General features: G+C 36.2%; 1 protein-coding gene across 6 annotated transcripts in view; it reads right to left on the reverse strand.

Annotated features, from left to right (window-relative positions):
* tnr (tenascin R (restrictin, janusin)) overlaps nucleotides 1-21545 on the reverse strand; it is a 138914-nt gene that overhangs the window by 8916 nt on the left and 108453 nt on the right. For all 6 annotated transcript variants that reach the window (XM_078935139.1, XM_004079342.5, XM_011486829.4 and 3 more), the window contains 8 exons: nucleotides 19709-19828; nucleotides 19330-19473; nucleotides 15159-15278; nucleotides 14023-14166; nucleotides 7807-7937; nucleotides 3899-4031; nucleotides 2352-2503; nucleotides 2068-2164 (listed from right to left, as the gene is read on the reverse strand). In XM_078935139.1, coding sequence (XP_078791265.1) covers nucleotides 2068-2164; nucleotides 2352-2503; nucleotides 3899-4031; nucleotides 7807-7937; nucleotides 14023-14166; nucleotides 15159-15278; nucleotides 19330-19473; nucleotides 19709-19828 — 1041 coding nt within the window. The remainder of the gene's footprint in view (nucleotides 1-2067; nucleotides 2165-2351; nucleotides 2504-3898; nucleotides 4032-7806; nucleotides 7938-14022; nucleotides 14167-15158; nucleotides 15279-19329; nucleotides 19474-19708; nucleotides 19829-21545) is intronic.

A 21545-nucleotide genomic window follows, 5' to 3' on the forward strand; every position in this document is an offset into this window, starting at 1 on the left:
TTTTCCATTTAGAGTTGTGGATGATATTTGCTTTGCGGCTTTGATTGTAGTTGTCAGTGTTCCACATGGAGGGGGTGTTATGGATGATGGACAAGAACACTAAACTGTGGAACTTCTTCATGAAAAGACAAAACAAAACATAAGTCAGGTGAATAGCCAAAACTGAACTCGTCCTCGTATAAATTGTATATTAAAAGGCAAAAAGAAGAAAAAAGATTTTGGGCATTTTGTGTACATTTTTGTAAAATCATGTGGGATTTCCATATTCCAATCCCTGACCAAATTCCACTTATAAATATTCTTGAAATGGCATTGAAAAAACAAACACTGATAAATAGGAGGTTAGCCAAATAACGGAACAGTAAAATCTAAAATAGTTTCTATTTCATTACACAGGGAAGTTTTCAGAAGTTTTTTAAAGTTAACGGACATGTCATTGTTTACAGAATAGACTTAAAAGAATTGAAGACATTTTATTTTCAAACTGACGACTGCGTAAAATGCTTGTTGACTCTCATATATGGCATATTTATCTAGAAATTCACAATGGCTTAAAAACATATTGGTTATTACATCAAACCCTTTTTATGCACTGAAAGGACTGCGTTAAGGAGCAGAAATACAGGAAGAACAAAAAGAGGAAAAGTGTAGCCTGGAAGGCACCTGAAAAGTAAAACAAGTCCCCAAAGATGAAGGTAAGCGAATGTCCAGAAGAGGTGAGGGTTCATTTTATGGCTGATTCAGCTGAGGTGGAAACAGGGCAAAGGAAATGTGCCAGGTTTTTAGATTGAAATGTAGTGTCACAGCCATGAAAAATCTACCAACTCTGTGCCAGAATGTACATGACAGCTACAGATCTCTCAGTCAGAGTAGGATTAGACTTTAACTTTACTCTGGTGACAGACAAAAGCAGCATGAAGAAATGACAGTTCTCTGAAGAAATCTGACACAACATCAACAAAAGATAGCTTGAATAAAGAAAATCTATTCACTTTTCTATTATTATCTTATCTGAAAGATCTGCACTTTGATGAAAATTGTGTTTTTGGTGTTTTTAATATGTCCTTGTAGCTTTTTTTCTTCTGATGGAGAGCATAAACAAAATTAAGATTAAAGCTACGTTTCTGTGTTTTTGTTTATTCAAATCGTTGTGGATCAAGACCATCCACTTGCTTCCACTGACATCTGGTTCAAAACTGTATGACTGGATAGCTCCAATATTACTTGCTGTTTTTGTTGCACCACTAATATTAGATTAGGGGGGTGGGGGCTGTGGTGGGGGCTGTAAGATAGCAGGAGAGAGTGTAATCAGATGGATGTAGGGAAGTAGGGGCGGGCTTACTCTGCGCCAACAGTCCCCACAACTCAGAGGTGAATTTCTACTGAACTACTTCCTACTACAACTAACATGTAATAATGATATAAACCGTAATATGTATATACTGAAATACAAAAAGAAAAAATAAGTCTCAAATACAAAATAGAATAGTGACACACACAAAAAGAAATACTAAAATGCCAATTCTGGGAGAGATGAGGCTTTCTACAAAAACTTTAGTGCTTAATCAACTGTATGCTAAATTATAAAATGAGCTAAAGATCAAAACTAATTAAGATGACATAGCTTCAAACACAACACCTTTACTGCACAAACTTAAAAGTATTTGTATTCTTTGTAAAGCAGATATTGAAGCCACATAGGAGCAATGAACCTCTATTGATTCTATGCATTTAATCCACCTCAATCATGGAGATGGTGTCAGGCCAGATAGGGTGACGCACCTTTTAGAAAACTAGAGATGAGATTGAACAAAATGGGTGGCATGTTGCAGCTCAATATTGGACATAAATTGCATCAGAACTTAATTCAGCCGGGTGAGGAAGGGGAATAAGGCAGCAGCTAACTTAATCGAAGCTGTGAATTCTACCACCATAAAAGAAAAGCCGTGTCCCAGATGCTTAAAAACTGGAAAAAAACTGAAAAGGTGTTTATTTGTTCATCTCTTGAAAATAAAAATAATTATGACAAAATCTCTTCCTCCAAAACTATTTCCTAAAAATACTTACCAAGCCAGAACTCATCCTCCAAATTTCCAAAACCAACACGATAGTCACTCCACTTCCTGGAAAAGTCAGTCAGGCCATTCTGACGACGCTGAAAGACCTGCAAGATTTCATAAAAAGATGACCAATAAAATAATCTTTGTGTTAAAAAAGTACAAGGATGGAAACATGCTAAGGCGAAGTGAGGCATGAATAAACAAAGGTGCAACTTATTCTGTTGTTCTGCTTTTTCTTTCTTTCTCATTACACGGCTTTAAATAGGAAATGTTCATTTCACAATGACTTACAATCCAGCCTCCTTCATCAGTGCTCATGTCGCAGTACACCTGCACACCCTGGCTCGGGTCCCTGTTGATGTAAATGGTGTAGACGCCACTCAGTGTCTCGCCATTCAGCAGGTGTTGGGCACAGTTCTGAGGAGTCGCAAACAGTCGACTCCCTGGAGAAGAGCACAGGAACACGCATGACAAGTCTTATCTGGCACTTCCTGTGTTTGTCAGTTTGAAAACACTCAAATTTATTCGGTTGATTAAAATATCCAGGATATTTATAACTTTGCAAAAATTGTTTTGGTAAAATATTTGTTATGTTGACATTTTATGAAAATAGAAAAATTATGTACTTCTTTATGAAAGAAAAAGTGAACATTTTCCAGCAAATTGTTTCATTTGTTTATATATTTATTTACATTTTTGCATAATTGACTATTACTTAAGAGCAAGGGATACCGGTTGCTAAGCTGAAAAAGAAAAAAAAAACTTGTAGATATTCTGAATCATGAAATATTTATTACTAAAAGACCCACTCCAATCATGTTTGAGCCATTAAAACTGTTCCAAATGGTCTTTTAATTATGATTATGAAGTTTTCAGCCAAATCTAAAAATCAGTATCTTTTCTAGAATATATTTTCTAACAATGGTTCATTAGACATTTGCTTCTGAGTTGTGAGCTGGATCATTCATGTGGAGCAACCCAGACATTTCTACCCCTTCCCGTTGCTGAGATCTCTGTTTACAAGCTCTCCTGCAACTTCACAGTCCCCAACCCAAAATTACTGGTGCAACAAAATGGCGAGCAGTATTCCTGCTGTACAATTTTTAGCCAGAAGGCAGCTCAGATGAGAAAAGCGAAGACAAACATGGACCTACTGTAGTGGATGGATCAGAGTGGCCAGAGCAGGGAGTATTTTCCACGCCATACACTTAGCTCTAAAAAACTCCGTCTTTTTGTCTGCTTCTGACTCAACAACCGTTTCAATGAAGAAATAATCAGAAATGCAATTCCAAGCTTAATTTTCTTCATTTATGTCCTCCATCATGAGGAAAATGTCACAACAACATGTTGAACACACCAAAACATAATTTTCATTGAGGTGGATCTTTTAGATAGATACAGTATTTCTAGTGGGAGTTGAGACAAAACAAAGATACTAATTAGTAACAACACTTCATAAGTTGACCTTCTGCATGCTAGATTTGGAATATTTTGGGTCCACATAATGTAAGATTTTCAATTATGTTCAATTGGTGACATTGTTGTTTTATGGGAGGACGAAAGACTGTAAAGTCATCCCATATTCTTGAGCACTTTCCAAGAGAACAAAATGAGAAATCTCACAAAACCTTGATGACATTTTTGACTTGATGCAGACCTAGAAAGATGCCACCGCCACCAACTTCAGTAAGTAAATGAAAATTGGGTCAGATTTGGGCAAGATGGCTTTTCAAAACTCATCTTAAAATGTTTTTAGGCCAAAGCGCTCAGTTTAATATGGCCCTTCTATCACACAAGGTCATGAAACAAAAACACGCTGAATATGTTGTGTAATTTACCTGTGGTAAAGGTAGTGGAGACAACAGCGCTGGTGTCAAGTCCTCTTGCAGCTTGAAGCTTGACAGTGTATTCTGTACTCTCAGCCAATCCCTCTAATCTAATCCACATGTCCTCTGCATCAAGGATCAGCTCCTAAAGCACACAAAGGGTGACTGTAATCAGGAGCTGAAAAATGTGTTTGATAAATTTAGAACAAAATTTTCCAGTACATACACAAAAAATATTTATTAAATGGAAGACACTGATTATAAAAAAAAAACCTAAATGATGCCTAATGACTGATTTACAGCTGTGGTTGCAAAAGAAAAAAATGGTGTGCTTAAGGGTATTGGCTCATGTGCGCTTGTGGAGAATGTGGTTCTTTTGGTTCACGAAGCCAAGACCTCCAGCTATGGCTAGACTCATTTCTAGCCGGGATGAGAATTTGGACGTTTTGAGGCTGTGATTCTAAGCCAAAAATAAAAGGTGCAGTGCCACTACAAAGTTAGGAAAGAATCACCTCCACAGGTGGAGCAGTTCAGAATCTGAACAGGAAAATTAACAAAACTACAAAGCAAGTGTTTACAAATGATTGAGGGGTGCAGCATTAGACTGACAGGTTTTTGCAGTTCTACAGACATGGTATTGATCCCTTTCGGTAAGACGGAAGAAACTGAGTGGGAAAGTAAAGCTCTAAATTTGCCCGTCAACCTATGTTGGAACCCTCCATAACAACCACAAGCTGTGAACTGAGAAGAAATGGATACGATCAAGGATAAAGGTGGTATAAATGATCTTTTGCAGCCTCTCTGAAGTTTCCTTTAGAGACAGAATGCAAAGGTGATTTTTACAAGAGCAGCTCATGGCATCAAGAAAGGCCAGTTTAGGTGCATTGGATATTTTTGCTTTCTGGTGAGGCATGGATGCATAAATGGATGGATGGAGAGGTGGAAAGAAAGCATAATGAACTTTAAAGTGAAACTTTAGAGGTAAGTATTTATATATTTAGCTCCAATAAAGTGGCCTGCTTCTGTGTACTCACATGATAAACATGTTTTGGAATTAAGTAGAAAAGGAGAAAGTAAAAAGACAAAGATTTAAAAGAGCTTAATAATGACAGCATACCAGCTACAAAACATATTTTGAGGCAATCAAATTTAAATAATCTTTATGACTTAATCTTTAAGCATTAGTATGCAACTTTAAAAAGTATTGTTTTTAACTTTTTCTTTAAAAGAATAAAATTAAATTCAAAGCTGAAACGGGCAAGGTAGAAAGGAGAAAACTTCAAAAGTAAACGAGAGCAGATTTTCTATTTTAGTGAAAGGTCATAGCACAATGGAGTTATACCTACAGTATCCTTTTTATTGAGTTCATCTCAAAGAGACAAGACCTTCGACCGTCAGTAGAAGAGGATTTTTTTGTAAAAAACGGCTCTTTGATAATACTCGATTCAAGTGGAATAATGCTCATTTAATGAAGTGAAACTAGTTCATGCATATGTTTCTTTCTGAGACCTGATATGTTACAGTCTGCCCAGAATTCTCATTAAATATGAAAAAGAAAGACTGAAATATTAAGTCTGTTTGGAAAAACAAAATCACACATTCAGAAGCAACGTGTCTGTGTGAATTATGCAGGATAGCAGCTGGTAAATGGTGTCTCACTGTCTCCGAAGGGCTGATATTCACCCGCTAGGGTTTCAAGGTCAAGATAACAGTTTTATTGCAACAATACAGCACAGATTTGATTTGATTTTTTTATCAAGGCTAATATGTTACTTCCCATCCTTGCCATTGATTGTGTTTGTGTGCTTTGCTGGATTCATAGTCGTCCTTGAGTGAAAACGTTATCATTTGAGACACGAACATAACCATCACTGTTACATCCACTTACAAACTCTTTGGTAAACGGTTATCAGATAAGGAATTAATTTCACAGCTACTTTGTGTAAATTAAAAAAATCAATTATCTTGGTAGCAAGAGAAGATGAACAAACCACTGCTGGTTTTTAAACCCTAATGTATGACTGGAGGTAACAGCCGTGGCACATTTTTTCGTTTAGCCAGACCTCAGGTTGTAAAAGTCAAGAGAAACATCAAACAAAGAGTACAATAATCTGAAAAGGTGGTTTTTGGAGTTGGTGTTTGCAAGAGTTGTGTCTGAACTGTGTTATTAAAGATGATGAGATCACTATGATTTGCTTGTTGTTGAAGTAATTCATAACAGAGTGATAAGGCCTGTAAAAAAAACTATCAAAGTGAATACTTTCTAGAATCTGAATTTAACTGAGCTTTGATCAGTACCAATCACTTTTTTCTTAACTAAGGTACTAATGTTCTGATTTTTTTGATTTTTTTTTTATCCATTGGTTTCAGACACATTTTCTTAAATTATTAGGATCTTCGTATTGATTTAATGTATGTTAGCTTTGACTAATAAAAGTAAAGCGAGCAAAATGATTTTGGAGAGAGAGAAAAAAAGCTGCAAACCACGTTATGTTTTAATATGCATTTATAATGCATTCTCTACAATTTTAGAGGCATACTCTTTGTAAAATCTTTCCTGTCTAAGTAAATTGTTGCTACAAAGCTAAAACTGAGTGGCGTTGCATCTTCTCTGCCATGTCTCCCCCAACAAGTCAGCTTGTAATATCCAACAGCTTCTCAGCTCCAGTTGGCTTTGCCTGTCTCTCGCTGATGGAAAAACACAGTAACAGCAGGTTTTACCAGCTGTCAGCTATTATCATAAAAATCTGTGAGTAATGTGATAGCAAGTCATTATTTTATTGAGCTGCCTGCTCTCATTCAAAGAACAACTGAGATAAAATAAATGTTTTTGTTGTTGATTGCATCCCTGTGGGGCGCTGAACATAAAGGTTTGGCTAATTGCAATTTCCTGACAGTGTTATCAGAACCAACTTCTCTCAGATCTTTTTTATTATTTTCTATTTTTTTTGAGTGTGGCATTTTTCATCAAAGCTCATATTGCAATTCATGTAAAATCAATATTTAGGTTCACCCTACATATCAGGTATTATTTTAAATTAATATTTTGATAACTATTTATTGTATTATCTTCTGACACATATAGTACTTTTATCTATTATAAATTCTGACTTTAAGGTATTGAAAATTCAGAATTGAGTATGATCATAAAAGAGAACTTCATAAATTCATAAACATGTTTTGATTAGATTTTCTAAAAAACAAAAACAAAAATATGCATGCTGAAGGCAAAAAACATGACCACAAATCAGCTTGCAAGTGCATAATTCTTTGGAAAACCAAGTTATGGAAATGATTTGTTTGAAAATATCAGTGTTTTATTATTTGTGCATGAGTGACACCCAATGGCTAGTACAGCCATATTAACAAGGACAGATAATTCTGCATAATGAGACTGGTGGTGAATGAGCACAACATCTGCACAGATCTGACTTTCGACAGCACAACTCTTAATATTGTGCTTGATTAGCATTAGTCAGCCGAATCCAAACCCCTAATCAACATTTCCACTGAGGCACATTAAAGTTTTACAGCTATTGACAGGCTGCTTGGAGTTTCCATGACTCTGTGCACATTCTACATTAGCGTAATAGTGACTTCACAAGTTCTAAAATGTCAATGGGATGAATGAGTATTATTTTGTACAAACACAGCTCACTTTGATAGTGCACTTCAACAGGAACGATTTCACATGATTTTATATAGAGAAGGCACACTTTCATGCTCATAGCTAGAAGAATATTCCAGAGTCCTGGCACATTTACATTTAGCAAATACTTTTATCTAAGGAAACTCACAAATGATGAACTTTTAGTGTCTGCTGTGTCGACAAACCCCACAGACAGGATGACAGTTGGTTTTAAGATGTAGCTAGAATGGAAACAAAATGTGTCAAACCCCAGCATACATATATCACTTACCTTGCGGCTGCCATCAGATGACCTGTAGGTGAGCATGTAGTTGTCAATTTCTGCAAGTGGTGGTTGCCATGAAATGAGAGCGCTGCGGTGGTTTACTTCACTGGCTGTGAGGTTCACGGGTGCATCCATGGCTGGCAAAAAGTCAAAGTAAAAGGGTTTTTTCTTTTTATAATTTTCAAATCTTAATATAAGACACACTAATACTCAAATGCATTTGCTTATTGTAGGTTGTACTGACATTGTAATGGCATCATTCATAAACTACAACTTCATTTCTGTTTTGATCAAACATTAATGACCTTGTTCTTGAAAAATCTGTTTCAGGGAGTTACATCATGACTCTGGAGTACATGACCCAGCAGTAAAAAGGAGGTGGGGACATTTAGGCTAGAAAACTGCAGCACATTAGTTCATCTAAAAACACAGCTGTAAATTTGGGATAAAGACATATACAATTTGCAAAATGATTTTAGGGTGGTGGTGGTGTGTGTGTGGGGGGGTATTATTCTTAAAATATATTTTGATGGCAAAAATTTGAAAATCTATCTATATGCTTTTTAAATATTACGATAATTTATTTGTGTTTAATAATAGCTGTGACAGATCAATAACACTCCATGCAATAAAAACTACATATAGTTTACTTTTTGCAACATTTCATGATTGTTTTTCCTAATTTAGTATGTAAAGTGTCCTGAATTAACATTTTTTTTTCTTAGTTAGTTTTGTTTTATTATGCTGAGTTTGCCTTTTGTGTTCTTTGTTAGTTTCTTTTTTCAATATTATTTGGCTCCATATCTACTTAGTTAACAACTCTTATCTTTGATTCACTTTCATATTAGTGTACTCTGTCATGTTTTTAGGACCTGTTATTTTTTGTTTTTTTCTGATTATGATGGTCATTATTACTCTCCAGCACCCTTTTGTTTGCTGATGTGTGCTTTTTGTTTCTATTAGAAGACATTTTTGTGCTGTACTTGGCTGCCTTCTGCGCCTCCCTCACCATGTGCACCCACTTCAACAAACACATTGACATTTCTGCCCAGAAAAGCACAAAAACACTGATTACATCTCATTCAACTAAATATCGCATCAGCTATAGTACAAGGAATGTAACATAAATAAATAAATAAAATAAAAAATTACATTTATACATGAGTTATTTTTCCCACCCAGAGTTCCCCTCTATTATACTTGTGGCCCATTGGCATAAGAAACTTTCCAATTGGTATTTTGCATGTCATTCAACATATTGGTCTTAAAAACTCTTCAAACATAGAAAATGAACTGTTTTCCCCCCAATATTAATAGTCGTTTTAGAACAGATACAAACCAATCACTAGGCCTGCACAATATACCGCAAATTTATCGTTATCGCAAAATCCAGCTCTGCAATATGCATATCGCAAAAGACGGCAAATATCGCAATAAATCGTAAACCTTAAATGTGCTAAAACAATCTTATGTCAGCTTGAACCATTTAACGAATCAAATAAATCCCTTTATGCATTTGACCAATCGGATGGAGGCCTATTATGTTAGATGTTTGTCACCTATGTCGACGAGTGACATTTGGAGTATAATTTTTAAACTGTTGCAATGTAATGGGAATGGTTATTTGGTTATTTTGCTATTTGTTTATATACCGCAAATTTTATCGTTATCGCAATTTTAATCTCTAATATCGCATATCGCGAGTTTTCCTCATATCGTGCAGCCCTACCAATCACTGACATCTCAGTAATTGACAGCGGGGACTGGCATTGACAAACTTCTGAAAGACTAAAGATAACAATTTTTGGAATAGAAAGAAAGGTCCAGACTCTTCTGTCTTCTTATTTACTTGTTTATTTTCTTTAGCTATTTATTTACTGTTTGGCTTTCTGAAAAGCAGTTGACTATTTCCCAGAAAGCAAACATAATGTATTTTTCTTTTAGTCCTTCCTTTGTATAAATAAATGCTGATTGTGAGATATGTCTGCATGGGAACAACTATTTTCCATCTCCCTGCTAAATCCTCCCTTAAAAGCATTTTCAGACTGAAGAAGAAAAAGATACAGATCACGGATAACTATTTAAGAGGGGCAAAGATAACTTTGATTGATCATGTTAACAGCTAGTTTTTAATGAAGTAATTGAATGTAATTTAAGTCATATTAACATTTTTTCTCTTTTTCTATTGTATAAAAATTTAAAATGGGATACACATTACTCATATAGTAGTAACTGTCTAGAACGATTAAGATTAAAAAATTAAGTTGCATTATGTACAAATCTTTTTGTCGTCTTTAACCTTCAACATTTGCATTTTTGATAAACACAAAGCCAATCTGCTGACTATGTTTTTGGAAAAATAATGCTACCAGTGTTTGTCCATGACATCAATGAAGTACAAAATGCAAACAAACAAAATGTAGGTAAACTCTTTTCTAGGTCAAGGACAAAGTTGCTGGGTACATTCTTTGCAACTTCCTCGAAACTAAGGGCTTTTATTATCTATCTTTGCAGGAATCCACAATGTGAAAAGTCCTGGTTCAAATGATAAATCAGTTATTTTTGTATTATCTTGGATGTTTGCTCAGTCTTTGTCAAGGTGTAGTGCCACACTGACACTTAAGTCTTGTAAAAAAAAAAAAAGTTTTACAAAGGCATCATTTTTTTTCTTTATTTGTATTTCCCACTTTTGGCATCTCTAGGTGGGACTCATAGATAATTAGGTAAACAAACTTTTTAAAGTGTCAAATATAACTTTATTGCATTATAATATACCATTTATCATGTTGTGCCTTGAGCTTTTTTGAAACTTTTCCTTTTGCCATAATGCATATTTTTAGTTGTGGCAATCCTGTTGTCGACCACATGGCAAGAAGAAGAAAAAAAAGAAAAAAAACATGATGGATTTGTTTATTTTCCCCCTGAAGCTTGCATCTCATTTACAGAACCAATAAAATGAATCTGAAACATAATGTTATTACAAAAATCCACAGCTCTTGAAGTTTGTAGGACAGGTATGAAAAAGTAAGCACTGTTGATTTTAAAGCTAAAGTCTCAAAGCTACATTAAAATGTCAGGATTGAATCACAGATGATGGTTCTGCAATAGTAGGGCAAAAACCCAGGCTACTTCAGAACCACACCATGCAACTTTTGAAAGAGAAAAAGTCCTGATGCTGCACCCTACAGGCTTTTTGACACACTTACAGCTAAATCTATGCTATGTCCTGCCCTATAGCTCACAGCTTTAGCATTGGAGAAGCAAAGAACATCTTGACTTTTGCGTTGTATACTTTATCCCTGAGCGACAATGCAAAATTCTGTCTCAATACCTGGTAATATGTTGGCTGACAAATGAAATAAATACATTAATGGAATAAATTATTATTTATGAAATGCACATTAATAATAATAAGAAAAAGTTATCCTATGTATCTTCATATTGCTTCATTCACCTGATCTCAATTAAGTTTCTGTTGATTCTTCAAATTGGCCTTAATGCTATTGTAATGCACACAACAAGCATTAATAAACACACACCTACACATCCAGACCCAAACATGCACAATATCTGACATCCCTCCATCCCTCCCTCCCTCCCTCCATCCGTTTCTATCTTTTAAAGAAATACCAATATTTTATAAGTGATTATAGTGTTTGGAGTAAAAGCTTTACACCAAAATCGATGTTTTATAAAAACAAAACAAAAAAGATATCTATATTGTTTTTGTCAAATCATAATAGTAATTTTGGTTTAGAAAATGACTAACTCATGCAATGCAATTATTCCAATCTTGTTAAGTGGTACAGTCAGAGGGACTGGTGCATGTTTTCAACAGGCAGCCTCTATGGCTAAAGCTACTACTAGTCCTGGTGCCAGATTTTAAAGCAATATAGAATAGAAGCAGCTCACAGTACTACAGTCTTATTCTACTAAGGTTTACACAAAAATCCCTATTATTTGGCTTAAAATCAGATTAAATGACATTTAATTTACTTGACACCAACACCAACCGAGTCATCAACCTTTGAAGATTTGCTCTCATATTGTACATTTCAAGTAGAGTGAACTTACACTTTTCTTTGTATTGTGTTCACGTGTGTAATATGTGTATTATTTGTGTGATGTCTGTATCATCCATCCATAGAATTTTCTATTTGATTTAAAAAAAAAAAAAACTTTGTCACAAACAATTTATTTTATCATTTTAAGCAATGCTGTCCAACATGAACACCTTTTTTAAGATCTCTATGTAGTTTTTAGTCTCAATCCTGTTCTAGCTTGTTTACATTCCACATGGTGCTGCAATGCAGGCCAGGTAGCTCCATTTTTTTCTCCGGGGAAACAAACTATTTGCAGGAAGTTGGCAACAAAACTCTTAAGAGTTGCAAGTCAGCTAAACTAGAAGAGTCCCCTCCCCTCACCACCAGACTTTTATCTCAAAAAACACCCAATAAATGCAAAGTCATTTAAAAAAAAGATAGGCTTCATTTCCATTTCAAAAAACGTTACTATGAATTTATTCTGGGACTGTAAACTGAGCATGATGGATAGATACATTGATTTGCAACCATTATTCTACCTTATAACTACATTCTAACCTAAATCTATATTCAATCTAGATTTGAGGATCTGTTTATATTGTCTGAGATTAGAAGAATTTTCTTTCCTGTATCCACAGTTTTTGTCTTTCTTCCATGGAAGTGTTACCCGTTTGAAAATTGATCATAAAGAGCAAACTAATAATTGCGGTTTGTGCCTGGTCGGAATTATGTGACACCAAGTCTTTCATATATCGGACTGAAGCTGTGAAAAAAAAAAAAACGCGGAGCAAGATCCACAACATTTGCACCGCTTTTGAATCTCGCACCAAGTCTCATCCAACTGTAGGTGGTGGACGTGCTCTAGTAGACAGTAAAAATAAATAAATAAATAAATAAATAGATAAAGAAGAAGAAGCCTGTCTCTGTGCTCCCTGCTTGTCCGATGTGAACACCATGGGCTGAATGCGAACCCATGAAACGGCGTGTGGCAACACATGCCCGGTCTGAACTTAGCATAAGGTCATTCTGACAAGATGCCCAAACCGGTACAACCGGTTCAAAGGACAAAAGGAAAATCAACAGTATTCTGAGATTCTCAATGAATCCCCAAGGGCGAGTCCTGCATTCCAGCATCCTTTCTAGAAATATTTCGCAATGTAATTCTTTTAATTACTGGCCAAAGGTTAAAATTATAGTAAAATATTAAAAAAACACAGCAGTAAATTAACAGCTTTGGTTTCCAGCTCAGCTCCCTCCTCAGCACAGCACTGCACTAAGGCGTCTGTAAATCTTGTGTTTCCTTCTATCCTCAATAAAGTACACTAACACTTAAACTCCCCCGCTTGGAGCAGTAACTCATTCCCAGTACAAAAGAGAAGAGCCGTCCTTTTCAGAATAAGAACCATGACCTCAGACTTAGAGGCCAATTATCATCCTGTATGCTTCAAACTCAGCTGCAAACCTCCCCAGTGCCTGCCGGGGCTCTCCAAGTGAGGAAGCAAACTGGATAAGCTCATCCAACTAAAGCTAAGATGTGATCCTGTGTTGACTAAACTATAAATATTGCTGCCTGTGGCTATGCCTGTCCATTTTCTTTCAGCTATGAATAGTTTCAGCAATGAAGGGCAGCACGGGTGGAAATCCTTTTCCTCGTGGATTCTGACCTGCAGTGAGAGTCAAGCTTTCACACGAGTAGCCTACAGACAGAAAGGTCTTTGGATAAATCCTGATATTTCACACTCCTGAAAAACTTCTAATAGGACATAACAACATGGCAGTAAGAACTCTCCAAGTCTACATGTTAACACAGGTTTGACAAATTCCCTAACAGCTTCCAACCTCCTTATAAAAAGATAGGACATTAGTTTTCAATACTGGAGTGACTCTTTGCGCCTTCACACCTACTTTTGTATGTTTCTCTTTGTTAGAACTGCTTTAGACAGGTCTATAACTGTAGACAACATCTCTTGAAGTTTGATAGTCAGCCATAAAGAAATATAGTAGAAATGGTAATTAAATCGAACTTTTACGAAAACAGTTTCTAAAGGTTGTTGAACATCTGGTTTCATTTTTTTTTTAATCTCACAGAAAAAGCTCAAAAGAGCATGATATCATAAGGTGACACTTTTAACCATGTTACGTCTTGCTCAAACATGAGTTGAATGAGTTTAATACTTACGTGTCTGAAAATTGGTTATGACGGTGCCGCTTGTTAGTGGTCCTTTAGTGGCATAGAGAGCTACAGAGTAGGTGGTGATTGGTTTTAGACTAGAAAGCTGGTGTTCCTGCTTGTTGCCTTCCACCAAGAAAGTATCAGCTGTCACTGTAAACCAAAAGAAAAGACAAACGTGTCAACTATTTTTACTCTATATGACATATCCATATAGATATTTAAGGTTTGCATAACCTTAACATATTGTTTCTTTGTAAAAAAAAAAAAAAAAAAAAAAAATAGATAGAATCCATGTTTGCATGTCAATACCTCGGTAATATCTAAAACACAACAGAAACAAATATGATTTTGAACAATTATAGAAGCAATTATAATTTCAAAAGGATTGCATAATTTTCTTTTATTTTCTTTATTTTATTTCATTTATAAATTCTTCTTCCACTTTCGGCTTCTCCCATCAGGGGTCGCCACAGCGATCGAGTCGCATGGTAGATTTGGCAATGTTTTACGCCGGATGCCCTTCCTGACGCAACCTTCTCAGACCGGGCTTGGAACCGGCAGAGGTAGAGAAGGGAACAGGGAGCAGCCTGGAGTCGAACCCTGGTTTCACGGACGGCAGGCGCCGCAAACCAGCACGAGCTAAACCGGCTCCCCTTATTTCATTTATAAATTAATTAATTAAATAAATGTAGTATATTTATGTTTTTTTTCATTTATTGTCTTTTTCCTTTATTATTTATATAATATATTAGTTGAGCCTCAAGCAATTCGGTACCCTCTTCCCTTCCCTTTTTTTACACCCTTAATTTTCTTTTAACCATACTTTTCTCTCTTTTCTTTTCATAACCCAACAAAAAAACAGAAACTGATACTTAAGTAATTATTGAAAATAAACCATACTTTTCTCTCTTTTCTTTTCATAACCCAACAAAAAAACAGAAACTGATACTTAAGTAATTATTGAAAATAAAGTTTTAGTTTCACTTGCAAAAAAGATTGGTTTAAAGTGTTTTGTACCAAAAGAGTTAATATACAAATTTCATCAACCTCCAAAAAGGTAACTTTCACAATGTTTTAGAGTTAATCTACCTTTTTAGTCTTTCTAAATCTACTTCTATTTCATGAATGAAAATTAAACTTACCCTGGTTGTGTGTGACTGTCAGCACATAGTTGTCAACATTGGACACCGGTGGTTTCCACCTCAACAAGGCTCCTTGTGGGGTGATGTTGAGAGCTGTTAACTCAGCTGGCATATCCATTGCTATAATTTTAAAACAAAAAAGCAAAATAAAAGCTATTCTTTAACAAGATCACTTCAACAAGATCACTTCACAGTAAATCACCACCAAGTAGACCCCCCCCCCCGGTAATAACCCAAACATATCCATATTCAGCCAAAATGACATAAAACCAAAGGCTGAAAAATGTTCAACGGAGAGCTCTGCAGTTGGATGTTCAGTCTAACTTAGTTGGTCAGAAATCAGAAAAAGTTGTTTATGCATTTCAGAAGCTGTTGACCAAAAAATAAGTGAGCCTTCTGTAACAGACATGGACCTTTTCAGGTATGTGGAAAAAGAATTTCAAGTGGAACCTAAGATCTAGCAGATGAATGTGTGGACACTGATGAAAAAACAGTGTCCTCAAAAAGAGACATTTTAAAGAAGGGGACCCAAAGCTTTCCTATTTTAATACCCTTCACGGTAGTTACCGTTATACAAAAAAAAGCATCTCTCCACACCTTTGGAAACACTGGGATCTCCTCTTTCTGCAGCCTGCTTATGTGTCTGTAGAAATTAGGTGGGAGGGAATCTACAGGTCTTTTTGAGTGTAACCAGAAGAGGGTTCAGTTATTCCAGAAATAATGTGTCTTCATTAATGATGCTTGACTGATAGCTCTGTTTTGCCCTAATTATAAATCTCATTATGAAACACATTTGTAGTCCTGTAATACAAATCAGATAAATGAACAAAAAGGTTAAAAAAAGGTTACATAAAAACTGGCTTTCGAAAATTTTGAAGAGAAAAATATTACTGTCCTTGCCCACACAAATGTTTAAATAATCTTCAAGGCTACTATGTGATATTCATAGCCTTATGGCAGCACAATTAGAATAAGACTGAACACAACACGTTTGGCAGTGTAAAAGTCTAATTTGGGAGAATATTGCAGAATCCCTTTTTCTGTTATTGTTAAAATACATCTCAATAGGGCTGCACGGGGATGCAGTGCTTACAGCAAGAAGGCCCCACTTCAATTCCCGGATGGGGGACCTGAAACAGAATCACCAATGGGGGACTTTTCTATGTGGACTTTGCATGGTCTCCCCCTGCATGCATGGGTTTTCTCTGGGGACTCTGGCTTCCTCCCACCATCCAAACAACTTGCTTCATAGGTTAATTGGTTACTCTAAATTGTCCCTAGGTGTGAATGGGTGTGTGATTGTGGCCCTGCGACAGACTGGTGACCTGTCCAGGGTGTACCCTGCCTGTGGCCACGAGTGCTCAAGATAGGCTCCAGCAGCCCAGTGACCCGGAAAGGGACAAAACAGGCTTAGAAAATGGATGGATGGATGGCATCTCAATAATCCAGAGAGCATTTGGACATTTAAGCAAATATGGCTTAACTGGAGATATCTGAGACATCTTATGAGAGTTGAAAGGTAAACTATTTAACCAACTGATCAAAAAAGAAAATATTTACCAACTGATAAGTATTAAAATCTTAGAGTTCAAAGCAAGTGTTGTTTTATTTTTTGACTGTGCATCAGGGCTTGACTTTCCTTAATAAAGCTGACAGGTTTCATATAACCAGTATTGGGCGTAGGAGACAGAGAAAAAAAATAAGATGCTCTGGCTTTATAGTTTTACTAGAAAAAAAATTCCTCGGAAACAAAAACGTAAATGTATCATCTTTTACTTTTATTTTTCCTTTATGAATTCTTCCCTTTATCCTTTTTTCTTTCAGAAGTAAATTTTTTAAAATCAGCCCCGTTCAGAATTTTTTATTTTAGATTTGGCTGCCTTGTTTATTGTTGTTTTGTGTAGTCATGAATTCAAAATAATATATATTTTTAGTATAATTAACACGAATGTTAGTTTGGGAGGATTAAGGGTTCTTGTCACTCTTTCCTTGTCAACACTGATTGGCCCTGAAGCAGAGCCTAATTTAGTGCCACTTCCACTAGATTCATCTTAGATTAGAAATACCTGCTGTGAGAAAAAAATGAAAATACTTTGCTTCTTTCTCAGCTCCTCATGTGGCAATTGATTATAGAAGGGAAGTATTTGTGAAACCGCAGGGTTACCAAAGTCATTACATACTTGGCCAGGCAATTTTGGATCACTCTTGCAAAGCCTTGTTTATGCATTGTTGTTGAAAGTTGTATTAAAGTGCCCCTGTTTGGAGGATTGTACTGTCAGGAAAATGTTATTTACCCATGCTAACAAGCTTGACTTTGGAGTTATGTTCCTTTTTTTAGGCTATTACAGCCCCAGTGGTTCTCCTTGTTGTAGGTGCATTGGGTTTGTTGGGAAAAAAATGCTGATAAAGGAGCACTGGAGGGGTGAAGGGGAGGAAGCAAGACAGGGGTGAGAAAGAGTGAACGCAAGAGAAATTGTCTCTTTATCTTCTTTTTTTTCCCCTGGATTGTTGAACCTGACAACCCTGGGTGAATCAGGTCTCATTATCATGCAAACACATGTTCTGTTCTCCTTCGTCTTTCCTTTTCCTCTCCAACATACACAGTGCAAAGTATGCATTGTAAATGCAATGGGAGAGGGAGCTAATCTCAGTATACTAGCACTGTTTCATAGCATATCAGTGTGTGCTTTAGTTTGTGAAGATGAAAGTGTGCAGCGTTAAACTTCATGGCCTGGATCTGCATTTGAGTGCATTCAATATTATGACCCTTTATACACTAACATTATTCAAAAAAGAAGCAAAAAAGAAGCGAAAAACTTTTTGATTCAGAAAACTGAATCAAAAAGATAGCTAAGGTGGCAAATCAGCAAAGTGAAAACATATTGTGAGATAAAACTGAGAAAAGGGTCCAATTTATAGAGATATAGAGTAAAAGATTTCATCACTTGCAGTGTGAAACCCTGAACTTCCTAAAAGATCAGCTACTTCAGATGTTTACTGTTTTCTTTTTTGTGCTATCTATAATGAAACATGTGTTTTTTTTGTGTTTCTTAACATGTTCTTGTGGCATTCTTTTCATGATGGAGGACACATATAAAGAAAATTTAAAAAGATTGTAGTTGCTACGTAGAAAATATAATGGGCGGGTCACAAGCTCCTTGCTTGCTCTGCTCCATTCCAATGCATCTACTTCTATATCCATGGACATTTTTTTTTCCTTATCCGAACTGGTATGTGGCTCAAAACTCTACAGCTCCAATATTGCTCGCCATTTTTGTTGCACCAGTAATGTTAGGGGGTTGCCTTGCGCTAACAGTCCCGCCCACATCTCAGAGGAAAATCTCTAATGAACTACTGATGCTCTGCAGAAACTGCCTCCTAGAAAATGACAGATTTTAGACTTTGTAAAAAAAAAAAAAGGAACAATCATAAGAACCACTGGGGACACTTTTAAAACAGATGAAAAGATGACTGGAGTGTGACTGTTACATCCAAAAGTAGAAACTGACAGTACACAGCAATTATGATAGTTATTTAACTGTTTATGTTTGTATTTTTTAAAACCAATAATTTGAAAACGAAAGCAAATGTCTGTCATATTATTATTTCAACAATTAAAAAAATTATTCATTCATACTAAGAAAATAAATTCATTAAAAAACAATGAGGGCTATGGTGTAGCGGTAGAATGGTCGACCTCTAATCAGAAGGTCACAAGTTCAGTTCCTACCTTATCTACCCATATGTCAAACTGTCCTTTGCCAAGATACTGAACCCACCATGCTCCTGATGGTTTCGTTTGTACCTTGCATGGCAGAACTACCACCATCCATGTGAAGGTGAATGGAAGTTGTTACTGTAAAGCAATTTTGGACCTAGAAAAGAGCTATACAAGTATAGGTTGTTTACTGAAATGCAGATTGACTAAATAAGTTTTATAACCTCCTGAATATGTCATGAAATAAACATTTCCTTTGAGTCAATTTCCTTTAGGTAACCAGTCTATCCACAGAGTTTTTATTTTATTTAGTTTCCTTATATTTTTTATTTTTGTATTTTTTCAAGTGTACAGATGTCATTTAAGATTTGTTAAACATAATCTTCTACGCCATGGGAGTGACAATGACAATTCAGACATTTCAAGTGTAATTTCAAACATAGAAACTCATACCTGTGAAAACAGATGTACTGACAACTTTGCTCTCCTGACTTCCTCTGACAGCACTGAGGCTGATCTCATACTCTGTGGCAGGAAACAGACTGGACAAGGTGTAGTTTGTCACATCGCTGTCAATCATCACACTGTCCACTCGACCTGCAGGGGGGACAATAGAGACACCAAAGCATCCCACATCAATCTCTCCAAAGCGTCACACATCAATCTGTAGTAACATTTTACAAAGAGAGTTATTATATAAAATATTTAAATAGATAAGAAATGATTGGTTTTTATTGTAAAGTGCTCAACTGCACAGTCTCTACCACATCCAAGACCCAATGCCATACTCCTGCAATTATGATCCACACTACATCATGTACTGTACTATTACCTCTGGCTGACTGGTAGGAGAGCTTGTAATACTCAAATGGAGCCAGTGGCTTGATCCAATTGATGGTCACTACATCCTCAGTCACGTCCAGCACTGTCAGCTCTTTTGGTGGATCCATCCCTACAAAGCATTGATGAGTGAAGATCAGTAAATTGTAATAATCTGTTGACTAAATTATCCTTAATTTATTTGATCTACATTTGACCACATTATGGCATCATCTAACACAGAAATAAACCACAACTATCACATCATCTCTCGCTTATTTTCTCACCAAAAGAACACAAAGAGTTAAAACTGCAAAAAAGGAAGCACTCTCCAACTCAAGCACACATCCATACACTGACTGAGTGTGTTTGTGTCTCCTGGGGCAGCTGAGCTACCAAAGGAAAGGTTGCAGCGAAAGTAATTCAAGAGGACAATTAAATCTATGACAAGACCTTCGCTTTTGGAGACAAAACCTGAGCTACTGTCAAAGAGACGTGAGATAGCACTGTCTCCCAGAAGCAAGTTAAATAAATAAACGAATAAAAGAATGAATAAATCGTTTTCTCGAAGCTCAGGTTGTAAATAAGTCTTTTACAATGACTCTCTATCCCTCCCCTGAGACTTAGACAGACTTTTAGAGTGACCTTCTATGTCAGTCCTTATTTTAACAGGGCTGAAAGAACCCCCGACTAAAGATACTTCATTGTTTCTCAAGTGTAAAATGTAAACGCTTTGCAAGATTTTTATATTAAAACTATATTTTAGCGGTTTCTCTCTTATGCCTCAATTGTCACTCTTTCTTATTTGTTCAGCCTAATTTTTTTTTAATTAAAAAGTAAACATGTGCAGCTGAGCATTGATAGTTTATCTAAAAGAAGTTCTGAACAAGCTGAACACTTCCCTGACATTCTTAAAGTCCCCCTCCAATGAAAATCGTGTTTTTGACACATGCATGTGGCATTTTTCTTATGAAAGAGAACACGTCATAAAAAATAATTTCATTTTTGCATTTGTGAGTATTTCGCCTTTTAAATCGTCGTCGCAAAGATGCTCGGTTTGAATTATTGAGCTGCTGTGATGTCACAACGGCCCAGTAGCGCCTCCCTATTGCGCAAGCTCCTTGATTCACCCCGTCCAATGTGCAATTTGCAATGTGCATAAGCTCAGGTGCGGCACAAGGGAAGACGGCACATTTCTGCAGTGCTGGCACCTATTATAAGTGCGACCAAGGCTGGAATTTGTTGCCGACTGCACCTATTTAAAAATTAAACTAAAGATAAAGTCCCAAATGTGTTCTCCACATTTGTGTTCTCTCTCTGACCAAGTTTGATGGCTTGCTGTCCCGCATTAACCAGAGAGGGTGACAATAAAAAAAGAATAAAATCAGGGGACCTTTTTTATTATAGCCTTGATGAAAATAAGAAAAATGTCAAAAAGTTCAGGAAGCCCAGGCAGGCTGGTGCCCCATCCCACAGTGGGTCTCTGTCTGCCCGCAACCTCGCCTACCGGAAGCTGGTATAGTGATCGCGATCGCTCCAGCACCATTAGCCCTATAACAGACTGTCCAGGGTGTACCCGCCTTCGCCCAACTTTTATAGAGGCTGTCAGTCGCTGTCGTTTGCCCCCCCCAATTTCACAAGATAAAATGAAATATCTTAATTAAAACATCACTGGGAACGTCTTTTTATTTAACAAACGATAACAGCGAATTAACACTAGGTTGTTGTTGTAGTCAAAATATAAAATTTTCCAAATCACTGCTCAGCATCAGATCATATTTGTGTACGGATCTTATTTACAAAGAGAAATGACAAAAATATATTTTTTTAAAACAGCACAGTAAAGTTCT

This window comes from Oryzias latipes, chromosome 17 (assembly GCF_053564925.1).
Source record: "Oryzias latipes strain Hd-rR chromosome 17, Olatipes_Hd-rR_3.1".
In the NCBI taxonomy this organism is placed as follows: Eukaryota; Metazoa; Chordata; class Actinopteri; order Beloniformes; family Adrianichthyidae; genus Oryzias; species Oryzias latipes.